Source organism: Tiliqua scincoides, chromosome 7 (assembly GCF_035046505.1).
Source record: "Tiliqua scincoides isolate rTilSci1 chromosome 7, rTilSci1.hap2, whole genome shotgun sequence".
Taxonomy (NCBI): domain Eukaryota; kingdom Metazoa; phylum Chordata; class Lepidosauria; order Squamata; family Scincidae; genus Tiliqua; species Tiliqua scincoides.
In genome coordinates this window covers 54,398,963-54,426,217 of record NC_089827.1, presented here as the reverse complement: position 1 = coordinate 54,426,217, position 27,255 = coordinate 54,398,963, and the positions used below count along the sequence as shown (strand labels likewise).

Sequence of the window (27,255 nt, the reverse complement as noted above, 5' to 3'; positions counted from 1 at the left end):
GGTGGTAGAAAACGGGGGAGAGGAAGCAAGACTTGAAACAACAAGCAAGCGAACAAGCCAGCAAAAACCCCATCACCAAAAAAGCAAAGAAACCCAAGGAAGATAACTGGGAAGGAAAGGGATTTTTCATGGCGCAGCCTGCAGAGCTCAGCAAGAAGACTGAAGGTTGCACCTCTGCTTTTACGGTCTCTAACTGTCTAGGTCCAGATAATGACAGAGTGTGTTGAGGATGCTGTCTCTGTTGCCGCTCCTGCTCTCCTGTTCACTGTGGAAGCCATCTCCAATTTAGCCATTACATATGGAAACTGGAGACCAGAATTTTAGAAAAAGGGATTAAGGCATCTAATTTTTGGGGGGAGGGGGTTATCTATTTTTTCCCTTTATTTTATTTTTATATTATATTATATATATAAATATATATATATAAATACATATATATATATATAAAATATTAACAGCTGGAACGTTTCTCTTTTAAAACAAAAGCAAGCCTCTTCCGTGTGATTTTTTTTTTTCATTTACACTGATTCCGTGGGCTTTCTTACCTCCCTTTTTTATATATATAGATTTCTCTCTATTGATCTCGAATAGATACCCATTATATTATTCTTATTATTAGAGGAAATATTATTCTTTTATTTTGTTATTCTCACCCACTCACACACACAGAGAGCCCAAGAAGCAGAAGGCGGTTGGGTATTTGTATAATGAAGAATTATGGGGCTCTTTGACAGAGGTGTTCAGATGCTTTTAACCACCGTTGGTGCTTTCGCTGCCTTCAGCCTCATGACCATAGCTGTGGGGACCGATTACTGGCTTTACTCCAGAGGGGTTTGCAAGATGAAGGGGACCGGGGAGAATGAAACCAGCAAAAAGAACGAAGAAGTCATGACCCATTCTGGATTATGGAGAACCTGCTGCCTGGAAGGTATTTGATTCCGGATCAAACTCCCCCCCCCCCATCCTCTCCATTCTCCCCACCACCACCACCACCAAAAATCCTCCCCATGCCACCATTTTCCCACTTTAACCCCATCAAGTGCCAGGGTGCTTGCATTAGTTTCTGCGGGGGAGCAGAGAAGTTGTCTACCTCCAAAGTACACCTCTCTCCATCCTCTTCCCATTAGCCCTCTTTCCCCCCCCCACATCTCCCCCCCCCCGAAGCCCCTGTTAATTGGCCTGATCTCTGTATGTTGAACGCATCAAAGAGAGCTTCCTGAAAGCTCAAACTGTGTGTTGGGTCCGCCTCTTATCTGGTTTCTTTTGAGTTCCCTTTTGGAAAGTGAACATAAAGATGCTGTATTGTTGGAGTGCGCCGTTGGTTCTTAATGACTGGGGAGTTTGGGGGGGGGGGGAATTGGTCTCCTTTTGCGAAAGAGCGTCTGGGAGAGAGTGGAAGGGAGAGAAAGCCAGCACAACTTCCCAGGTCTGGGTCTCTCTCCCATCAACAATGTTCCCAGTAGCCACAACAGCCGGTCTTGTTATGTCTTCTTGGCTGCTTGTTTGGACAAGCTCGAACATTCCCAGTTGTCTCCGGCGGAGTTTTTCAAAGAGGCTTCTGTGATCTCCTCCGGCAGCCGCATATTGGGCTGGTGTACTGGGCGTTTCAAGGGGGTTTCATGAGAAAAGTCATCCAATGAACAAGTGGTGGAAACGTGGGGGGGGAGGGGAGAAAAAAGAAACCCTCTTCAAACCAGCTTCTCTCTCTCTCTCTCTCTCTCTCTCTCTCTCTCTCTCCCCCCCCCCCACCACACAGTCTAATGGGCAACTGAACCAGAGCTTTTGCGTTCCTCCCCCCCTCCCCCATTGACATGTCTGATGGCAGCAGCAGCAGAATCACTACCGCAGCCAGTTTCTGAAATCAGACGCTGTGAATCGGCGAAGGGAGGAGGGATGTCGGTGGCTGGCTCGGAAATGTGCTATTCAGCATTGCTCTCTCGGTAGAGATGTGCAGAGCCGGGGAAGCGGGGTGGTGGTGTGGGGGGGGGGGGACTGAAGAGGGCTCTGTTAGGATCGTGCGTGAAAAGACGAGGAGGAGCGAGGGGAGGCTGATGCAAACGTGGGGCATTTTCTGGGCACACAGAGCCTCCCACCGGAGGATCAAACTTGGAGAGTGTGTGTGGGGGGGGAGGATGGGGTGGGTGTACACACTGCGAATGCGGACACGCTTGTGCATGATTGGGATGATGTGCTGATGATGCCTGGGAAGGGAGAAAGAGGATCCCGCAGAATCTGGTCGAGGGGGGTCTGGGGAAGAGGAAGGGGGGATGGAAGGAAGGGGGAAGAGGCTATAAAAACTTCTGCATCCATCCTAGCGGTCTCTCTCTTTCTCCCCATTCTATTAAAGTAGGGATGAGAGAGAGAGAGAGAGAGAGAGAGAGAGAGAGACTGTTTGCAAATGGTTGTGGCCAGGAAGAAGAGAGAAATCCCCCCCCCCCTCCTGTTCTTGGTGCAAACGGTTGAGTGATGGCTGAACATGTTTTGAATAGCTAAGTGGCTTCATTGAACGATGGTCTCTTTGACGCATACTGCATCTGGTGCCCTTTCTCTATCCAAGCCGCTGCCTTTTAACATATTCTGCAGAGGACCTCCATGCTGAATACTCTATGCCATCTCCAAGCCAGAAAGGGGGGGGGGGGGAGAAATCAATATCACAAAATTAATCGAGGCAGACACACACACACTCCGGAGAAATATTTCTCCGGACTGTGTGTGTGCGTGTGCGTGTGCGCCTCGATTAATTTAGTGATATTTATTTCCAGTACCTCTCTATTCAAGAGCCTGCCAGGCAGCTATTCATTAAGATCGAAGGAAAGAGAGCATCGATTGAATGAAACATTGATGAGATCCCTGTCTTCTAAATACCAAAGGAGGAAAGAGACTGGCTTGCCTGGAGGGGGGGTGGGGTGGGGATGGGGGTGGAGGGGAGGCAGAGAGCAACCTTCTCTTTCTGATCTGCGTCTCCGGGATTCGGAGCCCCGGGCAGATGGGAACAGGGTTGGGGGAAGGGATGCTTGAAGAAGTAGGGAGCCAGGCGATCTTCAGCGGAGACGAGGAAGTGCTGGGTATTCCGGCCGGGGCTTCATCTACAGACACGTATCTCTGGCTACAAGGCATTTGGCGGGGGGGGGGGGAGGTGGATTGTCAGTCGGAGTGGAGAAGCTGGCTGGGCTCTCTTTCTGCTCTCGACCTTTTTTCACGAGGCACCTCTTTCCCCTCCCTTTCTCGGCTCGCCTGTGCTGTGATCACCCGTAGATTAAAAGGGCAAGGATCTTTTAATTAAAAGCTCCTAATCCCCCATCCCAAGACGGGTACCATCATCAGCCTATTTAATTCGGTGGCTAGCGCCTCTGCGTCTCTCTCTCTCTCTCTCTCTCTCTCTCTGTGTGTGTGTGTGTGTGTGTGTGAGAGAGAGAGAGAGAGAGAGAGAGATCTGAACCACTTTAGATGAAACCAAAAAAAAAAAACCAACACAAAAAGTAGCCCTGCAAAAGGGGTGTGAAATCCAGACAGAGAGGCCACAGCTTGAGCCCTGCGGGATGCTGTCACGGCGCCCACCACCCTCTCCTCCCCCAAACGCTGGATCAGGGAACGTTCAACACACACATCACACACTCGCTCAAGATTGGCCTGATCCCACCGTTCTCTGTAGCCCATTCAGTGTGGAGCTGGCGTTTCCCTACTGCTAGTTCACACACACACACACACACCCCCACCTCCACCACCACGTCCAGAGAAACCTGGAGGTAGATCGGAAGGGTGGGGGGCTCAGATGTTCCCCTAGAACAGGAAGCAGCGCCCAATGGAGGAACCTGGAAACTTTGCCTGGGGTGAGGGCTGCTGGCCTTGGGATGCTGAGTCTCCTGTGTCTGATTTAGGATTACCAGATATAAAGTGGGACAGAGCGCCTAGACCTTTCACCATGGCATAGAAGAGGGAGTTTTGGCAAGATCAGCTTTTGTTGAGCTACATTCCCTCTCCTATACAATGAGTAAATGTAGGTGCACTCTGTCCCCCTTTGTATCTGGTAACCCTACCTGATTTGCTGGAGCTCTTGGATGTTAAAGAACCACAAATCATACTAAGAGAAGTTCCCCAGAACATGCCTAGGCCAGAAATGATCTCTGCCTGTGCATCAAATACCCAGTGGACTTTCCAGCTGCAGGGAGAAGGAGGTTGGTTTGGTTCTCTTTCCCTCCACCCCAGTCTATCCCTTCACCAGCAGAATAAGTCTAAAAGTGCAGGTTTTAAAGAAGCTGCTCTGAAGCACTAGGAAGGGCTCCAAGTGTTTGTGGTACTTCTGGTCTTGCTCAAGATGCCTTTCCTTTTCTGAAGACAATCTGGAAAGCTAACCTGGCTTGGGTTGAAAGTGGGGAAGGGAAGGGGAAGACTTGTGCTTTCTCCCATCTTCCTTCTTCCCCTTCAAGACTTACCTATAATCCTGCTTTTAGGATGTAGGCAAATGTGGGGCACCTTTTGGTTTCCTTTTAAGGAAGCCTGGGGACTGTCGTATGTTAGGGATACTATTATCATAGGACTTGAGGAAGGAGTTTGTGGTGTAGAGTAGGATCTGGTTTTTCTGTGGGAATATAACAAAGTGTCACCAAGTTTGGCCTCTATAGCTGTGCTCACATTCCAGGACTCTCCCCTACCCTCTTCCTCCATATCTCTGCCTACGAAGTGGGGTGTGATGTCTTCCTGGTGGGAAAGTTTCATTAAATCAGCAATAAATTCACATAGTGCAGAGAAGCGCCCTTGTGTGTAGAAAGTCACATTGGAGTTCTCATGCTATATATATATATATATATATATATATATATATATATATATATATATATATATATATATATATATATACAGAGAAATACACAGGGAAATAAGATTTAGGGAAATAAGGAAAATTTACACAGGGAAATAAGAATCAAGGGCCCCGGTCCAGCTTCCTGTATCTCACAGTGATCCACCAAATGTATCCTGTTGCCACTCCCTTGCATCTGGCATTCAGATTTAGGTTACCTCTAAAACTCAGAGGCTCCATATAGTCTCTTGTCGAGCAAGAGAACAATATATTGCTGCCCCATCTTGCCACCGCATAAGGCCTTGTTTGTAAGAATATCTCACCTTTCTAGAAACTCAAAACACCAACGTTTTGGCCCTGGGTGATTTTTACCCCAACTAGCACAGCCATCACTTGTGTGCAGCCATATTGTCACAAGCGCCTATGGGATACTACAGTAGCCTCAACTTTGTCCAGGATGAAGATTTAAATATCTGAGGCTAGTGATCAGTGTGAGTTCCAAAGAACATGCCAAGGCTGAGGTGGCCTCCAGCTTGCACAGGGGTCTTTCCAGTTGGAGGGAGGAGGGGGATAGGTTAAGGGCAGGGCCTAGAGCATGTGCGTGATATACAGAAGACCCAAACTGAATCCCCGGCATGTCCAGGTAGGCCTGAGAAAGAGCCCTGCTTAAACCCCTAGAGAGGTGCTGCTTACTGGCCTGATGGACCAAGGATCTGACTGTAAAGGCAGCTTTCTGACTGCGCCATTGCCAGTAAGGAGTGTCACAGTTCCTCATCCACACTCATTTGTGACCTTTTACAACTGCAGTTCTATAGCAATAAGCTCACTGGACACAATCATGGGATTTACTTTAACCAAACATGGCTAGGACTCATTGCACAAGGGTTTGTGTGTGTGTGTGTGTGTGTGTGTGTGTGTGAGAGAGAGAGAGAGAGAGAGAGAGAGAGAGAGATCAGAGGCTGAGCAATCCTGTTCTGTGCCACTTCAATCTGGGGCTACTCCATCCTTTTTCGCAAAGTCCAGAACACCAGGAAGACACAGGCATTCCCCACAGTATGCCTTCCCCATTTTGAAATTCTTCACCTTCTTAAAATGGTTGGCATTTAAGAATGTGATATTTATTTTATGTATTTATTTCATTAGACTGTCCCTCTCTCCAGTATTATAGTGCATGTGTTCACTGATTTTTTTTTTTCCCTTTTCTTTTCAGTATGGCTGTTCTGTCCCATCAAAACAACATCATACCCCACCAGGCTGTGGTGTGGTTTTTTGAATTGGAACTTGCTGGGCCATTGAACAGAAACTGGCACTCTGTTGGAGTGTGCTTTGGCCCATCTTTTGCTAATGAAGTTTTGGTTAGATCAGGGTTGAGCACCTGGCATCTTATAGGCCAGATCCAGCCCCTTAATAGATTTTACTTGGCCCTTGATGATCTATCAATTTTTAATTAATGTATAAGAAAAAGGTGATCCACAATTTTGCTCAGAATGAAAAGTGTTTTCAGATTGTAAGAAATCAGGATATTCAATGTTGTCAGCTTACATCTCTCTTTAGAGATTTGTGTGTACATTTGGATGTAATGCACTGTTTTGTGAGAGAAGTATATATGTACATGTCCACCTTACAAATACATTGCAAATACTTTAGCGAAGCAACTTCCAGAGGGAATGATCAGGAGATTAGGAGAAACCTCAGAGGGGAATGGGAATGGATGATGCTCAACACTTTCCCTCTGCAAATTTCTTCTCTTCAAATTCACACCCTCCCCCAACTTTTCCATCTAGGAATTCAAAAGAAGTGTGTTTGCCACAGCACACTTGGAAGGGCTGTTTTTGCTAGCCTTACAACAGGGCCCTAGCTCAGTGCTGTGCATACAGGAGGTCCCAGTTTCAATCCTTGGCATCTCTAGGGAGGTTGGGAAGGTCTCCACCTCTGAAATGCTGAAGAACTGCTGCCAGTCAGTGTAGACCACACTGAACTGGCTATACCAATGACCTGACTCAGCAGAAGGCAGTTTCCTATGTTCCTGTGCTAGTTGTTGGGAACTTTATTGTTGAACCTCACCACACATGTTCATGTGACAAAGTGCACTTCTGGCTCCCATTGTCTGGGGGACAAAGTGGCCCCCAAGAATTCAGAAGCTGGTTACCCCAGAGAGAAGATCACTGAGGGCATAATGGACAGTTTTCTGGGCTTCTGCTAGGCGTTTGTTTAAGGAGAATTGCCTTGATTCCCAAGTGATTGGTTTAATCAGGGCTCCTGACGCAAACAGGTGGAAAAATAAGTTTTTAAATTACAGAGATAATTATGATTACTGATTACTGAGCTAATGTATATGAAAGTATTTTTGACACTTAAAATATGTGGTATAAATGATATGCATTATTATTTTATTGCAGATAAATGGGTCTAGGATAGTATGGGTTGGGAGGTACAGCTTTGTTCTAGAGCAGGGGTATCAAACTCATTTTGTACAGAGGGCCAAATAGCATTCATGATGCCTGCCAAGGGCCAGAACTAATGTCATTAAGCAGGAAGTGATATCATTAAGCACGTCATGACCAGGAATTAGCACTTTTTTCACTCAGGAACTCGGCTGGAAATGACAGAAGAGAAAACATGCAAATCTAGATCCTATTTTCAAGATATGGGAGAGTCCAATTATTGTGCGGGCTGCCCTTTCAGCAGTGACACCTCAGCACAGTCCAGCAGCCGAGAGCAGCTGATGGTGGTGCTGGGAGAGCCTGAGGGCCCAGATATAAAGGTTCCACAGACCACATTTGACCCCTGGGTCTTATGTTTGACACCCCTGGTCTAGAGCTTCTTCTCTTCATCAGGGCAGCCAGGTACTGTACCGTACTGTACTGTACTATGGTGGTTGTCTCGGTCCTCTGTTTCATCCATCCATTAGCTATCTTCCTAAACCCACCCCTTAAGCTCGGGGGGGGGGGGTTGTACATCCCTACTTATGGGTCTTTCTGTCCTCATGTTTTCTCCGTGGAACTCATGAGAGTGTACCTGGCTCCTCCCTCTCCTTTTATCCTCACAACAACCCTGTGAGGTAGGTTAGGTTGAGAGACAGTGATTGACCCAAGATCACCCTGGAAGTTTTATGACTGAGCAGGGATTTGAAACCAGGTCGAAGTCCTTTGTACTAACCACTACACCACACTGGCTCTGAATTGTCGTATATAGTTGGAACCATTAACTGTTTCTTTTCCCCTCTGGGCTGGGTGACTAGATTTGTGAGCTGGGGGCTGGGAAGCAATCTTTTGGATTTTTAATTGCTCATTTGTATGTCAGGCAGCTGAAATCAGCTCCCATCAGCCATGTTATCAGTTTCCACATAACTCTGTCTTTGATGGCCATTTCCCCTTAGCCTTTATCTATTAATTTTGATGAATGCTGTTTCTGAGCTTCAGTTAAATCTCCGTAACTAGGAACTAATGCGATCCTCCGTTTCCAGAAACCCAGGGACATAAAGAGATTGGCTCTCTGATGCCTTGTGCAGCAAATAGGAATGAATTTGATTTTCTTTCACTGCATGGTTATTGGCTTTGTCATGTCATTACTGTTAGAGAAGGGATTGGTCTGGGAGGCTCATATATGGGACAGAGGGCGGAGAGAGAACAATCTGCAGAGAGTAAGTGTGAGTGATGTGCAAGGGGTTAGACATCCCTGTGGATTTGTCTGGTGTGGTTGCAAGTAATTGAATGGAGACTGGTGCTGAAAAGCATCCCGGCCTAAAGACCCTTCCGAAAGGAAATTAATGAGCTCATCGCTTTCCCTTTGCAACTTATTATAGCTGAGCAGTGTCTTGTGTGCATGAGTTTGAGTGCAATTTTGACAATCATGAAAGCCAAGTGTTGATGGCAAGTTGAGGTGGAAGACAAGCCAGCAGTAGGCAATCTTTCCTTTGCAGTACTGTTCTGACAACCTCCTGAGTAGCACAGAAATCCCGCTGTTCAGTCTTAGGCCCCCATGTTTTTCTGCAAGCATCGTTCATCCAGGGTCCATCTCTTGCCTCCATCACTTGAATTTTCCACCCCAAGGTCCCTATTTATTTTTGCCAATACACCTTTAGCATGCTTACAGCCTTAGAATCCCTTTTCCTCTTAATCAATCCTCAACGGAGCTTTGCCAATAAACCACAATCTTGATTGGCAGCAATATTTGCTGTTCCAGCTCTGAAGTCTCTGCAGTGCTTTACCCCCTCAATTTTGCCAGTCCAGAACGCCTGCTATTAGTACAGAAACTCTCACAGCTTTGCTCATGCACATCCAGCCTGATTTATAGTACCCCTTGCTGTTCTGGCCTTAGATCTCCTCTGAGCACAACACAGTTAATTGCTCTGGATTAAGGCTGGGTGATTGTATCTTCACAAGTGGCCCAGATGCAGCACTGTCTCTCACACAGAGCAGCAAGCGATTGTCCAGCACTTTGCACACACTAGTGGCTGGATGTCCACATGGAGGTGGGTTGGGTAAGAGTCATAGCTCAGTAGGTGAATTCATGCTGGGCATATGTAAGGTTCAAGGTTCAAGGTTCAATCTTTTGCAACTCTGCTTTAAAAAAAAAACAAACTAACGAACAACCTCAAACAGCTGGACTTGGAGTGTCCTCCATAAGAACAGGAGAACTTCTGCCTATCAGTAGATGGCATTGGACAAGATAGGTCTTGGGTTTGAGTGGTTGTAAGATCATTGCTCACATTTTATACAGAAGACTAGGGCATAGGGATGTGCTTGAGTAACTGAGCCCAAGTTGCGAGTCAAGTGCTGAGTCAGCAACCCTGTGACTTGACTTGAGTCATGAATCATAGCATGCAGCCATCACAACTTGACCCATGAGAAATTTAATCTTTCAAGTCATGAGTCATTTCGTAATATGACCAAGTCATGAGTCAAGGGCTTCTTTGAGCATGGCTTCATTCTGATGGCAAAAGAGCCCCTCCTTTGTGACCTGGCTGGTCCCTCCCCGCAACCTTGTGCAGCCAAAAAAAACCCATAAGCCTTCCTCATTCCCTTACTCCCTCACTACCCACCTCCTGGAACCCACCCTCCCACCACAACTACTGTCGTGCCATCCTTCAGAATGCCTGCTTGCGTCCAGATTGCCCACTTGGTCTTTGGAGTGATGTGGAAGTGATAAGAAAAATAAGCTGGAACACACACACATAAGATAGGGACTTGTGGTAGGACTCAAGTCAGTTTGAGTTCAGACTCATTTTTAGAGTTCCCAAGTCTGGCCCTGAGTTGAGTCAGGAATGTCCATGACACGAGTCGTCAACAATGACACATGACAAAAACGTGTGTTTGAGCAATTTGAGTCGGGTCATCCCAAGTCGAATTCCCATCCCTGGAGAAGACATGCTTGGCATTGCATGGTATGGTATGGTTTCCATGATTCTTGAAAGATAAAAGAGTGTGGTAAAGTGAGGTTATTTTAGGAGCTGGAAAGAAGGTTGACGCAGAAACTAAGGTTTGGTGCTTGGTGGTTCTCCAAAAGTTGCTCCCTAGTTTTATAAACCACAGATAATTCTACGAAGTGTTTTACAGGAAAATGAGAACTGATTAGGTTCAGACCAGCAAAGTCCATTTTATTTGTGAAAAACGCCATCCTCCAAAATGAAGAGCTAAAGACGGTACAAAAATTACGAGTGACGACCAATGCTCCTGCTGTGCAAGGGGGAGACGGATAGGTTGACACTGTCCTGAAATGCACCATAAATTGCTGCCTTCAACTGAGTGTGAGGGAAGTGTAGTAAGAGGGATGTGAAACTGCAGTGTAGCAGCAGCAGCACTACACAGAGCAGTTGTGTGAGGATAAAGAAAACATTCTGGCTTTTCTGGGGATATGGAGAGCTCTCATCTGATGAATCAAACCTTGTCCTCATGCATAATACAGATTTGTGGGGCCTTAAGTTGACACCTTTATGTTCAATGCTGGTTCAGGGTTTGGGGGATCTTGAGTTAAGATGGGCCCCATCAATAGGCCCCTCTCCTCCCTGTTACTGTTACCCTTTATCCTCTTTCTCAGATCCCAATCCATTTGCCTGATCAGATTGGGAGTGAAAACGGAGAGAGGCCACTGCTGTGGTTCTAACTCCCACTCATTCATTAAGGCAGTTGAAGCAGCAGAAGACAAGCCAGGAGGAGCAGCAGGAGATCTTCAGGGGGTGGCAGTGGGTCCCATGCTGAGGAATGGGCCTCAACAGGTGCTTGATCATCAAATGTGCATGCATTTTGATGTGATGTGATTAACCATTGGACCAGTGCACAAACAGGCAAGAAATTTGCTGAGGAAATCAGGTCTTGGAGAACTGGGGCTTCACCTCTGCTGTTTGTGTGGAAAGATTACCAATCAAACAGGGTGGTGTCTCTCAGTGACATTCCTGGGGGGGGGTGTGGGTCACACCAGGTGATGCACATGGGGGGGAGGGGTGATACCACTACTGGCCAAAATCTTGATATTTTCAAATAATACCATCATGTTATGTATCATTCAATGTGTAATTTCATGCAGAATGCAATGAAACAAACTACGTTGAAATATCTCTATTCTATCAAAAGGTATAGCCAAGAAACCGGAGGAGCAGGGCAATGGCACATCACTACGCCCACTGCCCAGGGTGTTGCCCCACCCACTGCATGGGAGGAGGTCCACAATGGGGGTGATGCTCTGGCCTCCCTTACTGGGTGACGCCAACCCTGGTGATGCTTATTTCAAAACCCTGGTGTCTTTTATTTCAAAGAGAGCCTGACCCGCACCATTCTTCTGCTTCAGAGAAGGCATTTGTTGGGATATAATACAATTCATTCTTGCTTTCTAGAGGAAATCATGCTTTGCTGAATAATTCCACTGCTGTTTCTTTTTTCCTTGTACTTTTTCTTCAAAGACCTAAAAGGAATTCAGCTGGGTCAAGGAGCTGGGGGAAAAAAGGATTCTGGAAAGTTACCCTGAAAGATCTTTCACTTAACTATTTTGTTGTACAGCCCAACCTGAAATGAGGAAAGAAAAGGGGGGATACAGCTGTACCAGGACAGGGCCCTACGCAAAAGGTGAAGGGCCCCAGTCAGATTTTTTTTTTCCAGTTACACTGAAGTTTACTTTTAAAATTTGAGTTTAATCACTGATTGTAGCTAATGCATATGTATATTATACTTAGTGGATGCAGAAGGACTGGGAGAAGTTAGAGCAGTGATTTTCAATCTTTTTCACCTCACGGCACACTGACAAGGCGCTGAAATTGTCCAGACACATCATCAGTTTTTTGACAACTGACAAAGTGCACTGGGCTACCAGTGGAGGCTTACACCTCCCAACAGCCCTGTTAATAAAGGATCCTCCCCAAACAGGTCTTTGAATACCTGTTAGATAAAGTGGGGTATACATTTGTAAATAAATATAAATAAATTTTCATGGCATGTCTGTGAACCAGTCACAACACACCAATATGCCCTGGCACATATGCCCCGGCACACTGGTTAACATCGCTGAGTTAGAGACTCAATAAACACAGAGTACCAGGTCTCCAAATTTCTTTCCTTGACTTATTCTTCATTCTCTTTCTCTTGCTCTTGCTTCATTGCAGTTCCTGAGAATTTGTACCCAGTTTTAGCCTGTGTTCCCCAATGTCCTTTTGGCTTTCCATATTCCGTTCCTTACATTCTGTTCCTTACATCCTTTCATTCAAGCTTTTCTGCTGTCTATCATTCATTGGTCTTCCATAGGGCCATTTTGGTGTGAAATTCACCCAGCATAAACCCCAGCCCAGACTCAGCACAAGTATCTGGTCACTTTTGTGAACCAAGGTTGGCTATGCTAAACAGAGGCTGGTTCACTGGATCTTGTATTGGATTGATAAATCCATTGACTTGTAACATCCATGCCATGTTTAATAATGGATGGAGAAGCAGATTTCTCATAGAAGCACAATGCAATGAAAGCTGGAGGGTCTTGCACAAAAGTGATAAAGATTCTTCTTTGGCCACAGGCACCATTCTGGGGTTGATTTTCTAACAGCAACCAGGTTATATAATTTATTTTTACTGTTGATATTGGCCACCTTGGATTTTAACGTCATATTGGCATACTAAACAAAATTCAAGAGGGTTCCTAGAGTAAATATGAATATGAGGACATGAAAGATCCTCCCGTAAAATTTAGTGCTTTTATCCATCTAGTAGCAGCAGCTATTCTAAACCAACTGTCCAAGGTCCTACACAAAGGCCTGAAGCACTATAGCTGTGGGCCTTGGTGACCTTGAATGGCTGACCTTGGGTGGCTGCTGTGCTACTGTGAACAAGAGGAAAGTGGAAAGGCAAACATTCATCTAAATAATGTGTTTGCTTTAGAAGGAACTGTCTTTCCTCACCATGAAAAGAAATTACCACAAATCTTACCAATTGCTAGACTCCTAATTGCTAAAGCTTGTTCATCATCGTACACCTCCCCCCACTCCTCCCCCCACTGTCCCGGGGCCAATATATCATTCTACTGCTTTCCCCTGATAAATGATTGTCCTTATTTCGTCCCTATTTTGCCTTTTGAAAAGATTTTGGACACGCTTTTGAAATTTATTTGACTGTGAGTTGCTTCAGTTCCCTCTCTTTGGTTTTGAGTAGTTAAGGGCACAATCCTAACCAAATGTCCAGCACTGACATAGCTGTGCCTATGTGACATGCACTGCATCCTGCAGTGGGGTGATAGTCAAAGGGGCCTCCTCAAGGTAAGGGCATGGTTGTTACCTTAACTTGGGGCTGCATTGCGGCTAGGTCAGAGCTGGAAAGTTGGTTAGGATTGCGCCTTAAGTCTCTGAGGGGTGGGGAGGGGGTGGAATAGATGCATCTTGTCTCTGTTGCAGAACCACACAACTATATGTTTGTAACATGAACATACCACACAATACACAGCCCACCGTTCCACATGCTGCCACTGAGAAGGTTCATTTGGATGTGTTCAGGGTGATTTATATGACAACCATGTTTTTAAGTATATCTTTAACTAGAACAAAAGACACAAAAATCTTAGGTAGTTATGTTGATCCATTAGAAAAAAAAATCCCCAGGCTACAGTCTAGAAAGACCTTAACTAGGAACCAAAATAACACTAAGTTGTGCCAGCAAATTTTTGAGTTCTTTAGGAATCTTCACCAGGCTAGATTAACCTGGTGTTAGATTAACATCTAACCTGGTGAAGATTCCTAAAGAACTCAAAACCACACAAATAGGAGGGTGGGGAGGGCTGGGTATGGTAGCGGAGTCCCAAAGGCTGCAGTTTATAATGGGGAACTATTTAGGGCGCAATCCTAACCCATTTTCTAGCATCGACATAAGGACAATGCAACTCTGAGATAAGGGAACAAACATTGCCTTATCTTAAGGTGGCCTCTGTGACTGCCCCCCAAATGCAGGATGTAGCACATGCCCCACTCACATAGCTATGCCAGTGCTGGAAAGTTGTTTAGGATTGCACTCCTAGCAATTTAATTTTCTCTGTCAACTGCTTTGTGAACCTTTTTTTTTGAAAAGAGGTATATAAATATTCTTAATAATAAGGGTAGTAATAATAAGATGGAATGCAGGAGATATTACAGGTGTTACTCCACTTGATTAGCCATCGTCGTCATCGTCGTCGTCATCATCCTTGGGAAGGACTTGATAGGTGGATACAAACAAAATCCAGTCAAAAACAACATGACTATGCGAAATAATAATAATAATAATAATAATAATAATAATAATAATAATAATAAAGATATTTCCAGACTGTGGCGAAAAGGAAAGGCTCTTTACTTTCAGCGCAGTGAAGGGTTAGTTGTTGGAGAGCAAGGGAGTACAGCATGCCGTGGAAAAGAGACTTCAGCATGTGTACAGAAGTGGCCAGGCAGTGATCTGCAAAGGGAGAATATGGATGTTTCTTATAAGTACACAAGAGTGTCCCTCTTTTCACCTGGGAAATATTGTAGGGTAAGAGTGTTTGAACAAGGCCATGTGACTCTGCCTGTATTTGAACAAGGCTGTGTGATTCTGCTTGGATCAGCACCTGTACTGGTTTGATGGAGGTGATAGAGTCAATTCAGGACTTTTCCATTGTACTGTGAACTGGGGAAGGTGAGTTAATGACAGCTGTGCAGGTAGAGGGAAGGAATGATTTGGTATGTCAGTAATGAGGGAGTTTTAATACAGTGAAAATGCTGACGTCTGTCAAACAGTGCTTGATTTCGAAGAAGAGAGAGGCTTCAGTGCTGAAGAGAAAAGCATTCTGTAGCTATTCAGATGCATCTTCCTTCAGTTCTTAGGCCCCAAATTACAGGTCTCCGCCTCAACATTAAAAATAGACATTGGGACTTAGCCTTGGTGAGCTAGTAAGCTACTAACACTTTGAGCCTTTCTGATGCTCCCAAACCCAGGTTGAGATAGAGAGTTATGATTATTCATCAGTATGGCACTTCCTGCAGTACTTTATAACGCATGTCTTTCCCAGCACTGTAGTAGATTATTGTTCCCATTTTGCAGATGGAAAGATTGACACTCAAGGCCTCTCACTGAGTTTGCAATTGAGCTGAGATGAACAAACTCAGGTACTAAATAAACCATTCTTAGATATATCAAACTCAGGTACCAAGTACTCTATACCATTCTTGCCAAGCTTCTCAGTCTCATTTATTTTGAATTCATGAAAATGTGTGCTAAAGATCCAGTGTCACTGGTTTTCTATAAATCTGTTCGGTTGCTTCAAAATACATGTGAGAATTAATGTTGTTGGTTTTTTTTCTCTCATGCTGTTGTAACTCATGTGTCACTCCACCAGGAAAAAGAGAGAGAGAGAGAGAGAGAGAGAGAGAGAGAGAGAGAGAGAGAGAGAGAGAGGATGATTTTATATTTGGTATTGAAGCAATTCAAGCAAGAGAAGAAGCGGGCACTTATGTAAGAATCTAGCCTATACTGAGTCAGACCAGTGATCCACAGACAGCCTGCCCTGACTGGCAACAGGTCTCAGACAGGGGTGGAGTTCAGGTCTGCCTGAACTCCCAACCCTGCTATCTGAGATCCTGCAACTGGGAGTTCACATGAGGCCAGGGTCACCCAATACATGATGTGCCAAGTGCTGCCTCCCTTGACCTGGTGATGTGCCAGGCTTTGCTCCTCCCACTCCCAGGATTGAAAAAGGCAGAACAGGAAATGTGGAGAGAGGAGAAGGGTGGGCTGCACTGGCTGAGCATTGGAGAGGCTCTAGCCCACCACTCCTTTCTCTTCTGCACTTCTTCCACTCCATCCCCTCTTCCTTTCCCAATCCAGGGAATGGGAGGAGGAAAAAAAGGAAGGGAGGTGAATGGGCAGGTGGAGATAGGTGCTCATCAATCTCCTCACAGATGGACTGGCCCTGGCTGGAGCTTTCATATGCAAGATGTGTTCTCTGTCACCAAACCTTCCTTGTATATCCACATTATTTTTGTATTTTACAGTATTCAGGGAAATCTAGCTATATTTAAGGCACTGCGGCATCAAACTCCTTTGCTGCTTTTGTATGATTTTCAAATAACATTCAGGTGTCACATTTTAGTTGTGACACAAAGACTTCTTTACATATGTCTTTCTTGAGGTCTGCCTCTGGACATGGGCCAAGATAACAAGAGGGAATGTCCAGTTGATCAAATATTAACTCTTGAAATGTAAGTGGGGGGTTAAAGTATGACTTTACCAGTCCATGCCTATGCAGGTCTGCTCAGAAGTAAGTTCCAGTGTGTTCAGTGAGCCTACTCTCAGGAAAGTGTGCATAGGATTGTAGTCTAAAACAACTAACAGTTCAATCCTATCTTGCTCTAGAACAGGCAGGCCAGGAGCCCTGCGCGGTATCCAGCGCAAGATTGGGGCCAGAATTGGCTCAGCCAGAGACAAGAGAAAACTCTTCCCCTTAACCCTGGGTACGCCACCACAACCCCAATGGGTCTTCTCAGACCTACACCACCTCAGGAGGTGGCACAAATTCGCGGAGAATGGAGCGGTTGGAGCCGCTCTGCGCTGCTCAGGGAACAGGGTTGGGATCCGGCATAACTGAAATGAAAAAAGGCAAACAGGAATTAAAGCAACTGGATTTATGATTAATATTTGATAGAGAAGCTATTGTATAAGAAAAGGCTTTCAAGAGACAAATGAAATTTTAAGGCCAGGGGGTCCATTACATTGGAGCTGTGTTCTAGGATCCTCACTGGCTCCTCGAGGAGACGATGGGCGCTAATGGCTTTCAGACAGGCAGTTTTCTCACCACTACTCATCAGCCCCTAAAGTTTGGAGCGGAGTATGTTGGGGCTTCTCCAGTGCACAATCAACCGAGTTCATGTGAGACAATGGAAAAGACCCAGCAGGCCTAGTCAGCCCCCAGCATGATCTGCATGTACGCTTGAACACTTCCCCAAATCTTCTGCGACACACAGATGTTCCATGACTGTGTATAGAACTTGCATGTCCCAGGTGCCTCTGGGGTTCACAAAGACCACCCCTCTGGTGTCCTCAAGATTCTTTCAGGTAGCAGGTAATGGTTCTGGAGGCGGGCTGGGAGGATGTAGCTGTTGCCTGGGTTTAAGAGTGATCTTAGGTGGAAGGGAGGGGGTTAGCTCTCATCCTCAGTCATCCTCATCCCCTGAGAGTTGCTTCATGGGATCAACCAGTTGAGTCCTCCTTCTTGGTCGGAAGCAACTTAGTCTCCTGCTTTGAAAGCTCTCATAAAGCAAGCTGAGCATGCACTGTTGGTTCCTTCCTAGTCTGTGTAGTCTGGATGTGGCATGCCATCGACTTGTCATGGTAACAGAGGCTGTGCTGATCAAATTGGCATAGCGCCACAAATTCCTATGTGGTCTCTATTGCTGGCTGCTCCAGCCTCCAGGAAGATGGCACAGTTTTTCTCCTTGTTGGAGATTGTGGATGGGGTGCTCCAGGCTTGAAGATGGCACCCAAAAGGCAGATGTACAGAAATTTCTGGATAGACAAGTCAATGTGAAAACAAGTTCTCTAAAACTAGAAAGTCTGAAAACCATTGCCTTCAGGTGGAGGTTCTTCGACATTGCCATTTTGACCACCTAGCTTGGTTATTCTTTGCTTGTTCTGTTTTCTTGCTTCACTGGCAAGAAATAAGGGAGGATTATTGCAAGATTTCTAGATTCCACTTCACTTGCCTTTTGTGGCCACGACAAATTATACTATGTGGGAGAGAGTCATGTACCCACTGAGACATTTGACATTCCATGGCAAGCTGCTTTTTAGTACACATTTTCAGCTAGAAAGTGTTTGCCTCTTCAGTATATATGGTTGGAGAATATTAAAGAATGTATGAAACTGTCTCATATTGAGCTGGGCCATTTGTTCATCTAGCTCAATCATATCAACCCAGGCTGGCAGCAGGTTTGGGGAAAGGGGTGCTGCTCCACAGACCTACCTGCAGATCACCTGAGGCTTTCTGCATGCAAAGACTTCTGCTCTCCCCCTAAGCCGCAGCCCCTCCCCTAAGTACCCCAAGCAAAAAAACTTAGGCGGTCTTAGGAGGAGGCAGTCACTCAAGGGGTGATGAAAGTAGCCCCCTGTTTTTATTCAGTTTATCCCAGCTCCATTCTAGAGTGTACACAGAGCAGCACCTAACGTTTCTTTGCTCTCTCTCTCTCTTGAGAGCTGCCGATTAAACCTTCAGGTTTGGAAATGCCTTTGAATTTTTCCAAAGCAAATTCCAGCAACGCAAACACACACAAACAACGTGGGCCGCTGCTGCTAAGAGCTGCCACTCAAGGTGGAGCGGGCTGAAACGCTGAGCGCTCCGATGCATCCAGCTTCCCTTCCTTCATTACCTTTAATTGAATGTCATCCTTGATGATCCCAGCCCTGAGCACCATAGTCTACCTCTCCTTGCACTCTGACAACCTGACAGCTGTCGCTTAGAGAAGCCTCTCGCAGGCACAGGGGATGCATTGTTGGCTCCCAAAGAGCCAGGATGGAGGCTGTGGACAGCAGTGTGGCCGGATTATCGGCTCTCGGAGACCGAGGAAGAAAGATCCTGCCAGTCAAAAGCCAGAAACAAATTCAATGACAAAACGAGGGGGGGGGGAGGATGGCCAGTGCAAAATCCAGGCCCCGGTTCACCAGGCTCCCAGGTTAGCTAAGGGGAGGAGTAGAAACACGGCAAATGGTTCCTACCAAAAGATGAAAGGCAAAGCTTATTTTTTAATCAGCAACCTGAAACCTATTTTCAATACCATGGTAAATGCAGGAGCATGTGAAATTATAAGAAGAGTGTCTCTGAGCATGGGGAGAGTGTCCTCTTCAATGAGTAACCACAAATTAGGCCTCATGCTTCTGAAAGTCTTCCTTGTTACAGTATGCAACTTCCTAGAAGGCCTGCAGCTCAGCTCCTCTCAGGTTTGTTTGCGCTGGGTTTTTGCAGTTGAAGAAATTCATATTAAGCATTTCCCCCATTTCTTCTTTATTACCAATATTTTGTCTATTGAGCATTTATATTGAGTGTTCCCAGAGTGTTCAAAGCACTTCGCGTACATTAACTCAGTAAACATACAGCAGCCCTGTAAGGTAGGCCATTGTTATGTTTCCTTCATCATAACCAGGGTGGGGGAGAGAGGGCTGAGGTTCCATAATAGTGGCTTGCAGAAGACCACGCAGTGAGTTTGTGGCTGAGCTTTGCCGTTGCGCAACGACTATAGCAAATGACATAATCTAATGATGCCACTGTTTCTGAGAGTGTGGATTGCAGGAGCCTCCTGCATTCCTTGCTCGAAGACAGTTGGCACACAACCAGGAGTGGGGGAACAACACAAGCAAATACTGATGCTTTCTCCCTGGGATGTCCCTGCACTCACGACAGGAAGCCAGCCAGCTAGAATGCACAATGTCTGCAACTGTCCTGTTCTACTGCTGCATTGCCAGTGATGAGCTCTGGGGAGGATTGGCATATGCTGAAGCAGTCCCAGTCAGGCAGCAGAATAGAAGTTTCACTGATATACTTGTGGGTTGCCATAGCTAGCTGATAGGGTCAATTTGCCTTGGTGGATCACCAGTTGTGCAGACTTGATCTGAACTCTAGAACATTGTTAGAAGTTATTTGTAAAGCAGGTCAGCCGTATTGATAACATGCATCCAGTTTGGGGAAGGGCCATATCACAGTGGAGGGTTATATGGTCTGGTCCCAGATTCAATTCCTGGCACACCATTGTGCCATGGCCGGTTGAAAATTGCTGAGCTGAAGGAATACCCTTTTGTGAAACCCTGGAGCCTCACTGCCAGTCATTCAACATACGTAGATAATAATGACCTAGACCAGGGGTGTCCAAACTTTTTGGCAGGAGGGCCACATCATCCCTCTGAAACTGTGTCGGGGGACCAGGAAAAAAAAAAAGAATTAATTAACATTTCTAATTTCAATAAATTTACATAAATGACTATATTAGAGGTGGAACTTATTTGAATGAATCTTGCAATGGTTCTATAAAAGGCCTTGCACAAAGCAAGGCTGGCCTTTCCTTTGCAGCTGCTACTGCATCACAGACATGAAACAGCAAGCAATGGAGGGAGCCCTCATCCCACAGCTCATGTGAGAGGTTGAACAGTCACCCTCATGCTGATAGCAGTTGTGTTGGGCCAACAAGTCTCCAGACTCCAGCAAGTCTCCGGAGGGCCAGAGGTTCATTGAAGACTGGGGGTTCCCCGCAGGCCAGATTAGGAGTCCCTGAGTGCTGCAAATGGCCCCCGGAGCCGGGGTTTGGGCACCCCTGACCTAGACAGTCCAACAATCTGATTCCATACAAGGCAGCTTGATATGTGAATGTTCAAGGTGACTGCTGGCATCCCAGTTTTGGCCACCATATCTCCTTATTACGATGCACGTGTGCAATTGCCAATGGAAGCCAGAATGGGAGGTGGGGGTGTTAGTTACCATGAGCATTTGAAGAAGATGGGAAGAGGTGGCAATAGAGAGTGGCAAAAAGATACTAAATCATGCTGAGTAAAGAGCGCATTGTTGAAGGTATTGGCTCTTGACTCTTCCAAAGATGGTGTGATTTCTGTCTTTGAGTATCTGCTATATCCAGCTTGGCTCTCAGACAGTTGATGGTGTGAGCTTTCTCTCCACTGTCTATCAGGACTTGGGGTGTTTGACTCCTTGTTCCCCAATCATCTTGCACCAAAGCAGGCACCCCCCCCCCCCCTTTTAGGTGAAGAAGAGATTTGCAGTAAATACAGGTTCAGGAAGAGTTCACAGCTAAGGTTATTAATGATTAAAGTGAAAGGGAACAAGGAGTGAGGGAAGCAAGGAAAAATAAATGATTGGTTGTAAGAAAGCAGAAGCTTCTGGCCTCTAAATGAAACATGAGCAGGCAAGGTGAAAGAAGTGGGAGGAGGTGGGAGGCAGAACAAATGAAGGCATGAAGGGAGTGGCTATGGAAGAGGTCCATATGAATAGATCCTTTTAAAGCACACACCCTGCTGGTTTCTCACTGTGCCTGTCTTCACATCCTCAACAATTCCCAGAGTCCCTTTGTTGGTGTAAGCCATGACAGTTAAATTGGTTTTTCAAAAAAACTCTGTTTGTAGTATAGAAGCCGCCTCAGGAGCAGTGTTGACACCCAGGTGTCATGCGCCTCACAATTCCTGCTGAAACAGTAACTCTGCGCCATACTCCCACCGCAGCTGAAGCAAAAGCATGACAGATGTGCACTGCCATTCAACAAGGCTGATATCAGAAGTGCTATTGATGCTGGTTGCTGAGGCCCCGGAGTAGATCTCTGCACTGGGCCCTCTCCTGATGGTGTATCACAGTGGTTCCCAATCTTTTTAGCACCGGGACACACTTTTAAGTACGACAATCTGTCTGGACCCCCCAAGATTGTAAATGTTGTCATTAAGCAGGAAGTGACATCACTGTGCCAGCACGGCTGGAAATGATGTCATTAAGCAGGAAGTGATAAGCTGTGTGATCAGTAAAACCATGGGTTTTTTTTTTTAATTTTCTAGGGTGAGTTCAGCTTTTTTGCATGATTTCCATCAGAATTAATACTCAGCACATTAGCACTGTGCCTATAAAAAACACGTATGTAGACTATCATAGTTTGCCACGTGCAACAGTTGTTTTCAGGTATGTGGAAACATCTTGAAATTTTTTTCAAAGTCATATTTCTCTGATCAGGAAGTTCCCTGAAAATGTTGCAAAAAAGCAACTTTTTAAATGTTGCGCAAATGCATCTATGTTCGTAAACTCTCCACGACTCTCTGAAAAATCAGCTCTTGACCCTCTAGGGGGTCACAACCCCCAGGCTGGGAACTACTGATGTATTGGGTGCTATTGGTTCAGCTGGTCTGTGATGGGGATGGGCCCACTGCCAGTGCCTGACCTGGGACCCTCTCCCCAATGCTATCCTTGGCTATGGTTGCTCTGGTTTAGCCTAGTTCTTCTTCCACCCAGTAAACTCCTTCAAGAGCCTTGCAAATGGCTGCTATTTTCAGTGGGACAGGGGCAGAGATTGAAATCACTTATTAGAATCTTGACAGTTTTGGCCATAAATCCTCATTTTGAAATAAGGTTCTAGTCCTCCTGGATGCAGAAAAACTAGCAAGTGTGACAGAAGACAGCAGAACTGGAAGGCACATGTTTAAAAGGCTATGGTGGGGTTTTTAAAATTCAACCACTTTTTAATTTCATATCATGGTGGTATAGAAGGGTAAGGTCAGATTTTGAGAGTTGTGAATTATAAGCAGTTGGTAATTCAGTTGAGTGGAAGAGTCAGCTTGTGAAACAGACTTATCACAATTCTCGAGCATGTTGATAAAATATGCAGATTAGCGACAGTTCTCCAGCTCATAAATTTCCAATATGGCCCTTGGTGCCAAACTAGTTCCCCATCCCTGATCATAATTAAAGACAACAATCTATACTAGGAATAGTAATGAGTGACAGTTGCAAAATACTGCCAACTTTTAAATGAGGATTTTATTTTCATGCTTTGGAAATAATCCCCAATGTGTATCAATGACCTCCCAGAATTCCAGCAGAAAATAATTGAACACCAAAGATTTTCCTGCTAGACATTCCTTCCCAGCCAGTCCCAATGTATAGAGAAAGTTTGGATTAAACTCATGGCTGGTTTTGTACTTGGTATGCAACAACCTAATCAGTGACCTCACACTGCAGAGCAATTTGTAAACACACTATGCAGTACTTTGGAAGGCTTATTTCCAAGTGCAGGTGTGCACCACTTAATGAGGGAGATACATTCTCCTATTCCTGTTGTTATGTGATTAGGTCATTAAGCAAACATTCAGCCCAATCTATTGCCTTTGTTGTATAAACAGACACCCCCTTCCAGACACTCACTGGCTGCACAGGCTACTGGAGATAGATTGCCTCTTCTTTGCATTCTTTGCCTCTTTGTTGTGTAAACAGACACTGCTGCAGGCTATGGGAAAGCTGACTGCCTCATTAAGAGCCTCTTTGTTGTACTTTAACCACTGCTGTATATGCAGTCTGTTGTTAATCGAATGGTTGTTAAGCGGCACACACCTGTGAATACACATAAGAACATGCTGCTCAACTAGATCTCCCAAAAAGGAGTTCAAACCCCAAGTTCCAAAGAGCTCAGCTGTTATCAGATTATTTCAAAAACATCTACTGGTACGCCTCCGTTATTCATATACCTGAATTTCCTAGATATGAAGAGTCCACTGTGCAGATGTAAAAAGTCTGGATGATCTTGTGGAACAGATGTTGTATCTCTGACTCTCTAATAAGGAACTGCACAAGGAATGAGCAAGGTGTGTGGGTAAAAAAGCAGATCTTCGCTGCCTGTGACCTCCCCCTCCCCTCCCAAAATGTGTGGGCAGCACAGTATATTTCCCTATCCACCCCTTTGCTCCATTTTCATGAGGTTCCTTTAAATTAAACAGGAACTGTAGTCCTGCACTTCCTGTTTGGTAGAAAAGGATTGCACAGGAAGGAGGGAGGTAAGAGGCAGGATTCTTCTGCCCAGGTTTTAGGGTGTGGCGGCAGTTTAGGGGCAGCCTCAAGCTGCAGATCATCATGGAGCCATCCCTAGGTTTAGGAATCATAATGTGTTGGGTGTCTTATGTTTCTTGTTTGGCATAAGGAAGGTATTAACTGCCCTGCTGAATCAGACTCCTTCTAGCCCAGCATCCTGCCTTACAGCAGCCAGCCAGAAGCTCACAAGCAAGGCATGATGAGAATGTTAGCTATCCCCAGATGCTTGTCCCCAGTATCTGGCAGTCAAAGGTTCATTGGCTCCTCCCATGGCTATTCCATTCTTAGCTATCATGGTCATTCCTTCATGGGTCTGTCTGAGGACCCAATCCTGTGCCTTCCCCTCCCCCCAAAACAACCTGGGGAAGGCAGTCTGGGAGGTTTCCTCTATGTAAGGCAACATAGGATTGGGCTGTGACTCTGTTCAAAAATTTACTTTGTCTGGTTGTCATCACAGCTTCTTGTGACAATTAATTTAATAGGGCTGAAAAGCTGTAGAGTTACGTGGTGCTCACTTGCATCTGTTCTGATCTGACGACCTGTTGATTTAGTTGATTCCTTCTCCCCCCCACCACAAAAACCTCCATGCAAAAGTGCCTTTCTGTCAGTTCCTAAGTAGGGCTAGGGGAGCTCTTCTAACACACTATCCTAACCGCTGGACCAAGTCCTTGTCTTGCTCTCACAGCAGAGGCCAAATATTAAATAGACCACGAAGATCCAAATCGCCTCTAACTTCTCAATACTCTCCCTCCACCTTGTGGCTCAGAAGTTCAGTCTGTCTGTGGCATTGGTGTGCCACATTGGTGTGGTGATGAATAAATAAGAGTTTTCCCTCTGCAGGGCTGTTGCTAAGTCCCTTTAATTTATGAACAGGAGGCCCAGCAGAATTTAATGGTAGCGAAAGCTTGATGTTCTGGCTGCAGCTTGTCTTGGGGTGTAACTGGAAGCAAACCTGGCTTTGGCATCATGTGAAGTGTGTGGGAGCCGACAATTGTAGCTGTTAGTGTTGCTCTGCGTTTCCTAGCGATGCTTCCTCAAAATATCCCACAAGCTTTCTGTGAGTTTCGTGCCTTTTTCTGTGGTGTGGGTGTGGATGGGGTTGTATTTCAATGGTAGTGCACATGGTTTACAAGCTGATGGTGGCAAGTTCAGTCTCTAGTTGGGGTGATGGTGACCTCCCATCTGAAACCCTGGTGAGCCACTGCGTGTAGACAATACTAGGCTAGATGGAACAATGATATAAGGTAGTTTTATACGGTGTTTTAGTCAAACGCCAGAGAGATAGCCATGTTTGCTTATTGCAGGAAAACTACAGAGCACCTTGTGACACCTGAAAGATATGAAACTTATGTCTTGTTGCAAATGCTTCTGTAAACCAAAGCTTATTTTATCAAATATACAAAGTAGTCAGCTCAGAATATAAGCATTATACCATTAATACAGAAGCTTCTCTACTTAAGATCTTTTAAACTACAAATACGCCTGGCCATATGTCCATAGATAGTATTAGCATTTGTTCCCAGCTGTCCAAGGTTATCCCATCGTATTCCAGCAAATGTTACTAGCCCAAGGTAAGACCACCTAATATAGAGGACTATCCTGCAGATGTACTGTAAATACCCCACACACACACTATTTCACATGTTCACTACCAATCATAGTGATTTTGAACTTAAGAACAAAGTCTTCTTTGCAGACTCCTGGAACCTAACCTGTTCTTAAATAGGGGAGCTGGAGAGAAATAGTTTTTTTTCAAAGTGAGCATGAAACAGATTGCTGTGTGGATAACAAATGAAAACAAGATCCAGGCAAAATTTCCAGTCAGTGTGGCTGTGAGTGACCCATTCCCAACTGGTGATGGAATTGGCAAAGCAAGATGAGCTGTATCCAGAAACACCAAAACAGAAAAGCTGTGTACAGATTTACAAGCCATAATAAGTATGTGCAACCTCCTGGTTTTAGTTTTAGGCTACCTCAGAAGGCCAGATGTAAGGGAGTGGCAACAGGATGCAGGTCTCTTGTCTTGTGTGCTCCCTGAAGCATCTGGTGATTATGAGATATGGGGAGCTGGTCTAGTTGGGCCTTTGGGGTGATCCAGTGGGTCTCTTCTTATGCTGGGACAACTGCTTTTTGTAGGGAGCCCACGTCTCCCAGTTTCTAGCAAACCCAAGAATGATGGTGTTAAATTTGGAGGTGAATCTCACAGTAGCTGGCATCTTCATGTTGGAATCTCCCTTTGAAACCATTTTGTGGAACTGTGGACACTTTTGATTCTGTTCAGATTGCCCAGGAAGACTGAACTGGCACCTGAAAATTGCAACTTTTAAAGTCATATTTGCGTCGAGTCAAGATATTCCTGTTTTGGTCTGTATGCAAATGGCAGAAGGGTATTGCTGGGGCACAGTGGTTGATGTTGCTGGGTCCTGTGATAGCATCACTTGAGTAGGGTGCGGGGCAGAGCTGGTACCAGGGTTGGTTGTAAGAGTTAGTTCCTGGATTTGTACTTGCGTGGTCCACTGCTGCTAGTGGGTAGTTGCTTCAGATTGGGGAACTGTTTGTAAGCAAGGACAGACCTTCCTTCAAAGGCCACCTTGATGATGCCCCTGAAGGGTTTTACCCGGGACCTGTAGGTGATGACTAGCGATGTTCCAAGACAGGCTCTGCTGGGCCTATCTTAAAGTAATGACTCCTCAATACCTTTCTGGTCTATGTCTTCATTTCCCTAAGTGGGTATTGTCATTTTTAAAATGCTTGATGTATACTTTACAAGTGTTTGTCTCTTTCCAAAAGACTGGAGCAAAGGCAGTTATGTCAAAGGACTTGGCGTGGTCATATAAGTCAAACACAGGTCTGGGACAGTGCTAGAGTTCAGGCTGAATCACATGAAGGCATGTGGAATTCTTAATGAAACCTACCTCAAATGTTTGGGAAGGAAATGTCTGAATGCAAAAAGAAACATCCAGTCACTGTGTGCACAAGAGAAAACCTTCAAATGGATTGACTGTGTCAGAGAAGGGTTGAAAACTGGCCTTCTGTCTGGCATGGGAAGTTCTGTGACTTCAGCAGGGAGGCAAATATAGGGGAAAATCCCCCCCCCCCCCACTGTGGTGGAACAGGCTCAAGGAGTCCAAAATAGACTTATGGAGTCTGTACTTAGATCAGATAAATATGTTACTCCCAGTACCCGTCTGTTGAGTTTCACCACTCTTCAACTAGAAGCAGTGTTTCCCTGGCGGCTGCACTACCTCTGCAGGTTGGAAGGACTGTCTTCTACTATGCTCCACCCCCTTTATCCTCACTGATTTTTGCTGGTCTCCCCTGAGATGATACCTAATGCTGCCACCCGTTTCCACTGGGCCTCTTGGAACTGATGCAGCTGTTAGAAAAGGATAGCAATGGATACGGATAGCATTTTTCTGAAGATCCAG

At 45.4% G+C, this 27,255-nt stretch overlaps 1 protein-coding gene across 1 annotated transcript in view; it reads left to right on the top strand.

Annotated features, from left to right (window-relative positions):
* Positions 1–717: 717 nt before the first annotated feature.
* CACNG2 (calcium voltage-gated channel auxiliary subunit gamma 2) overlaps positions 718–27,255 on the top strand; it is a 121,188-nt gene continuing 94,650 nt past the window's right edge. Inside the window, exon 1 of the mRNA XM_066634170.1 lies at positions 718–928. Coding sequence (XP_066490267.1) covers positions 718–928 — 211 coding nt within the window. The remainder of the gene's footprint in view (positions 929–27,255) is intronic.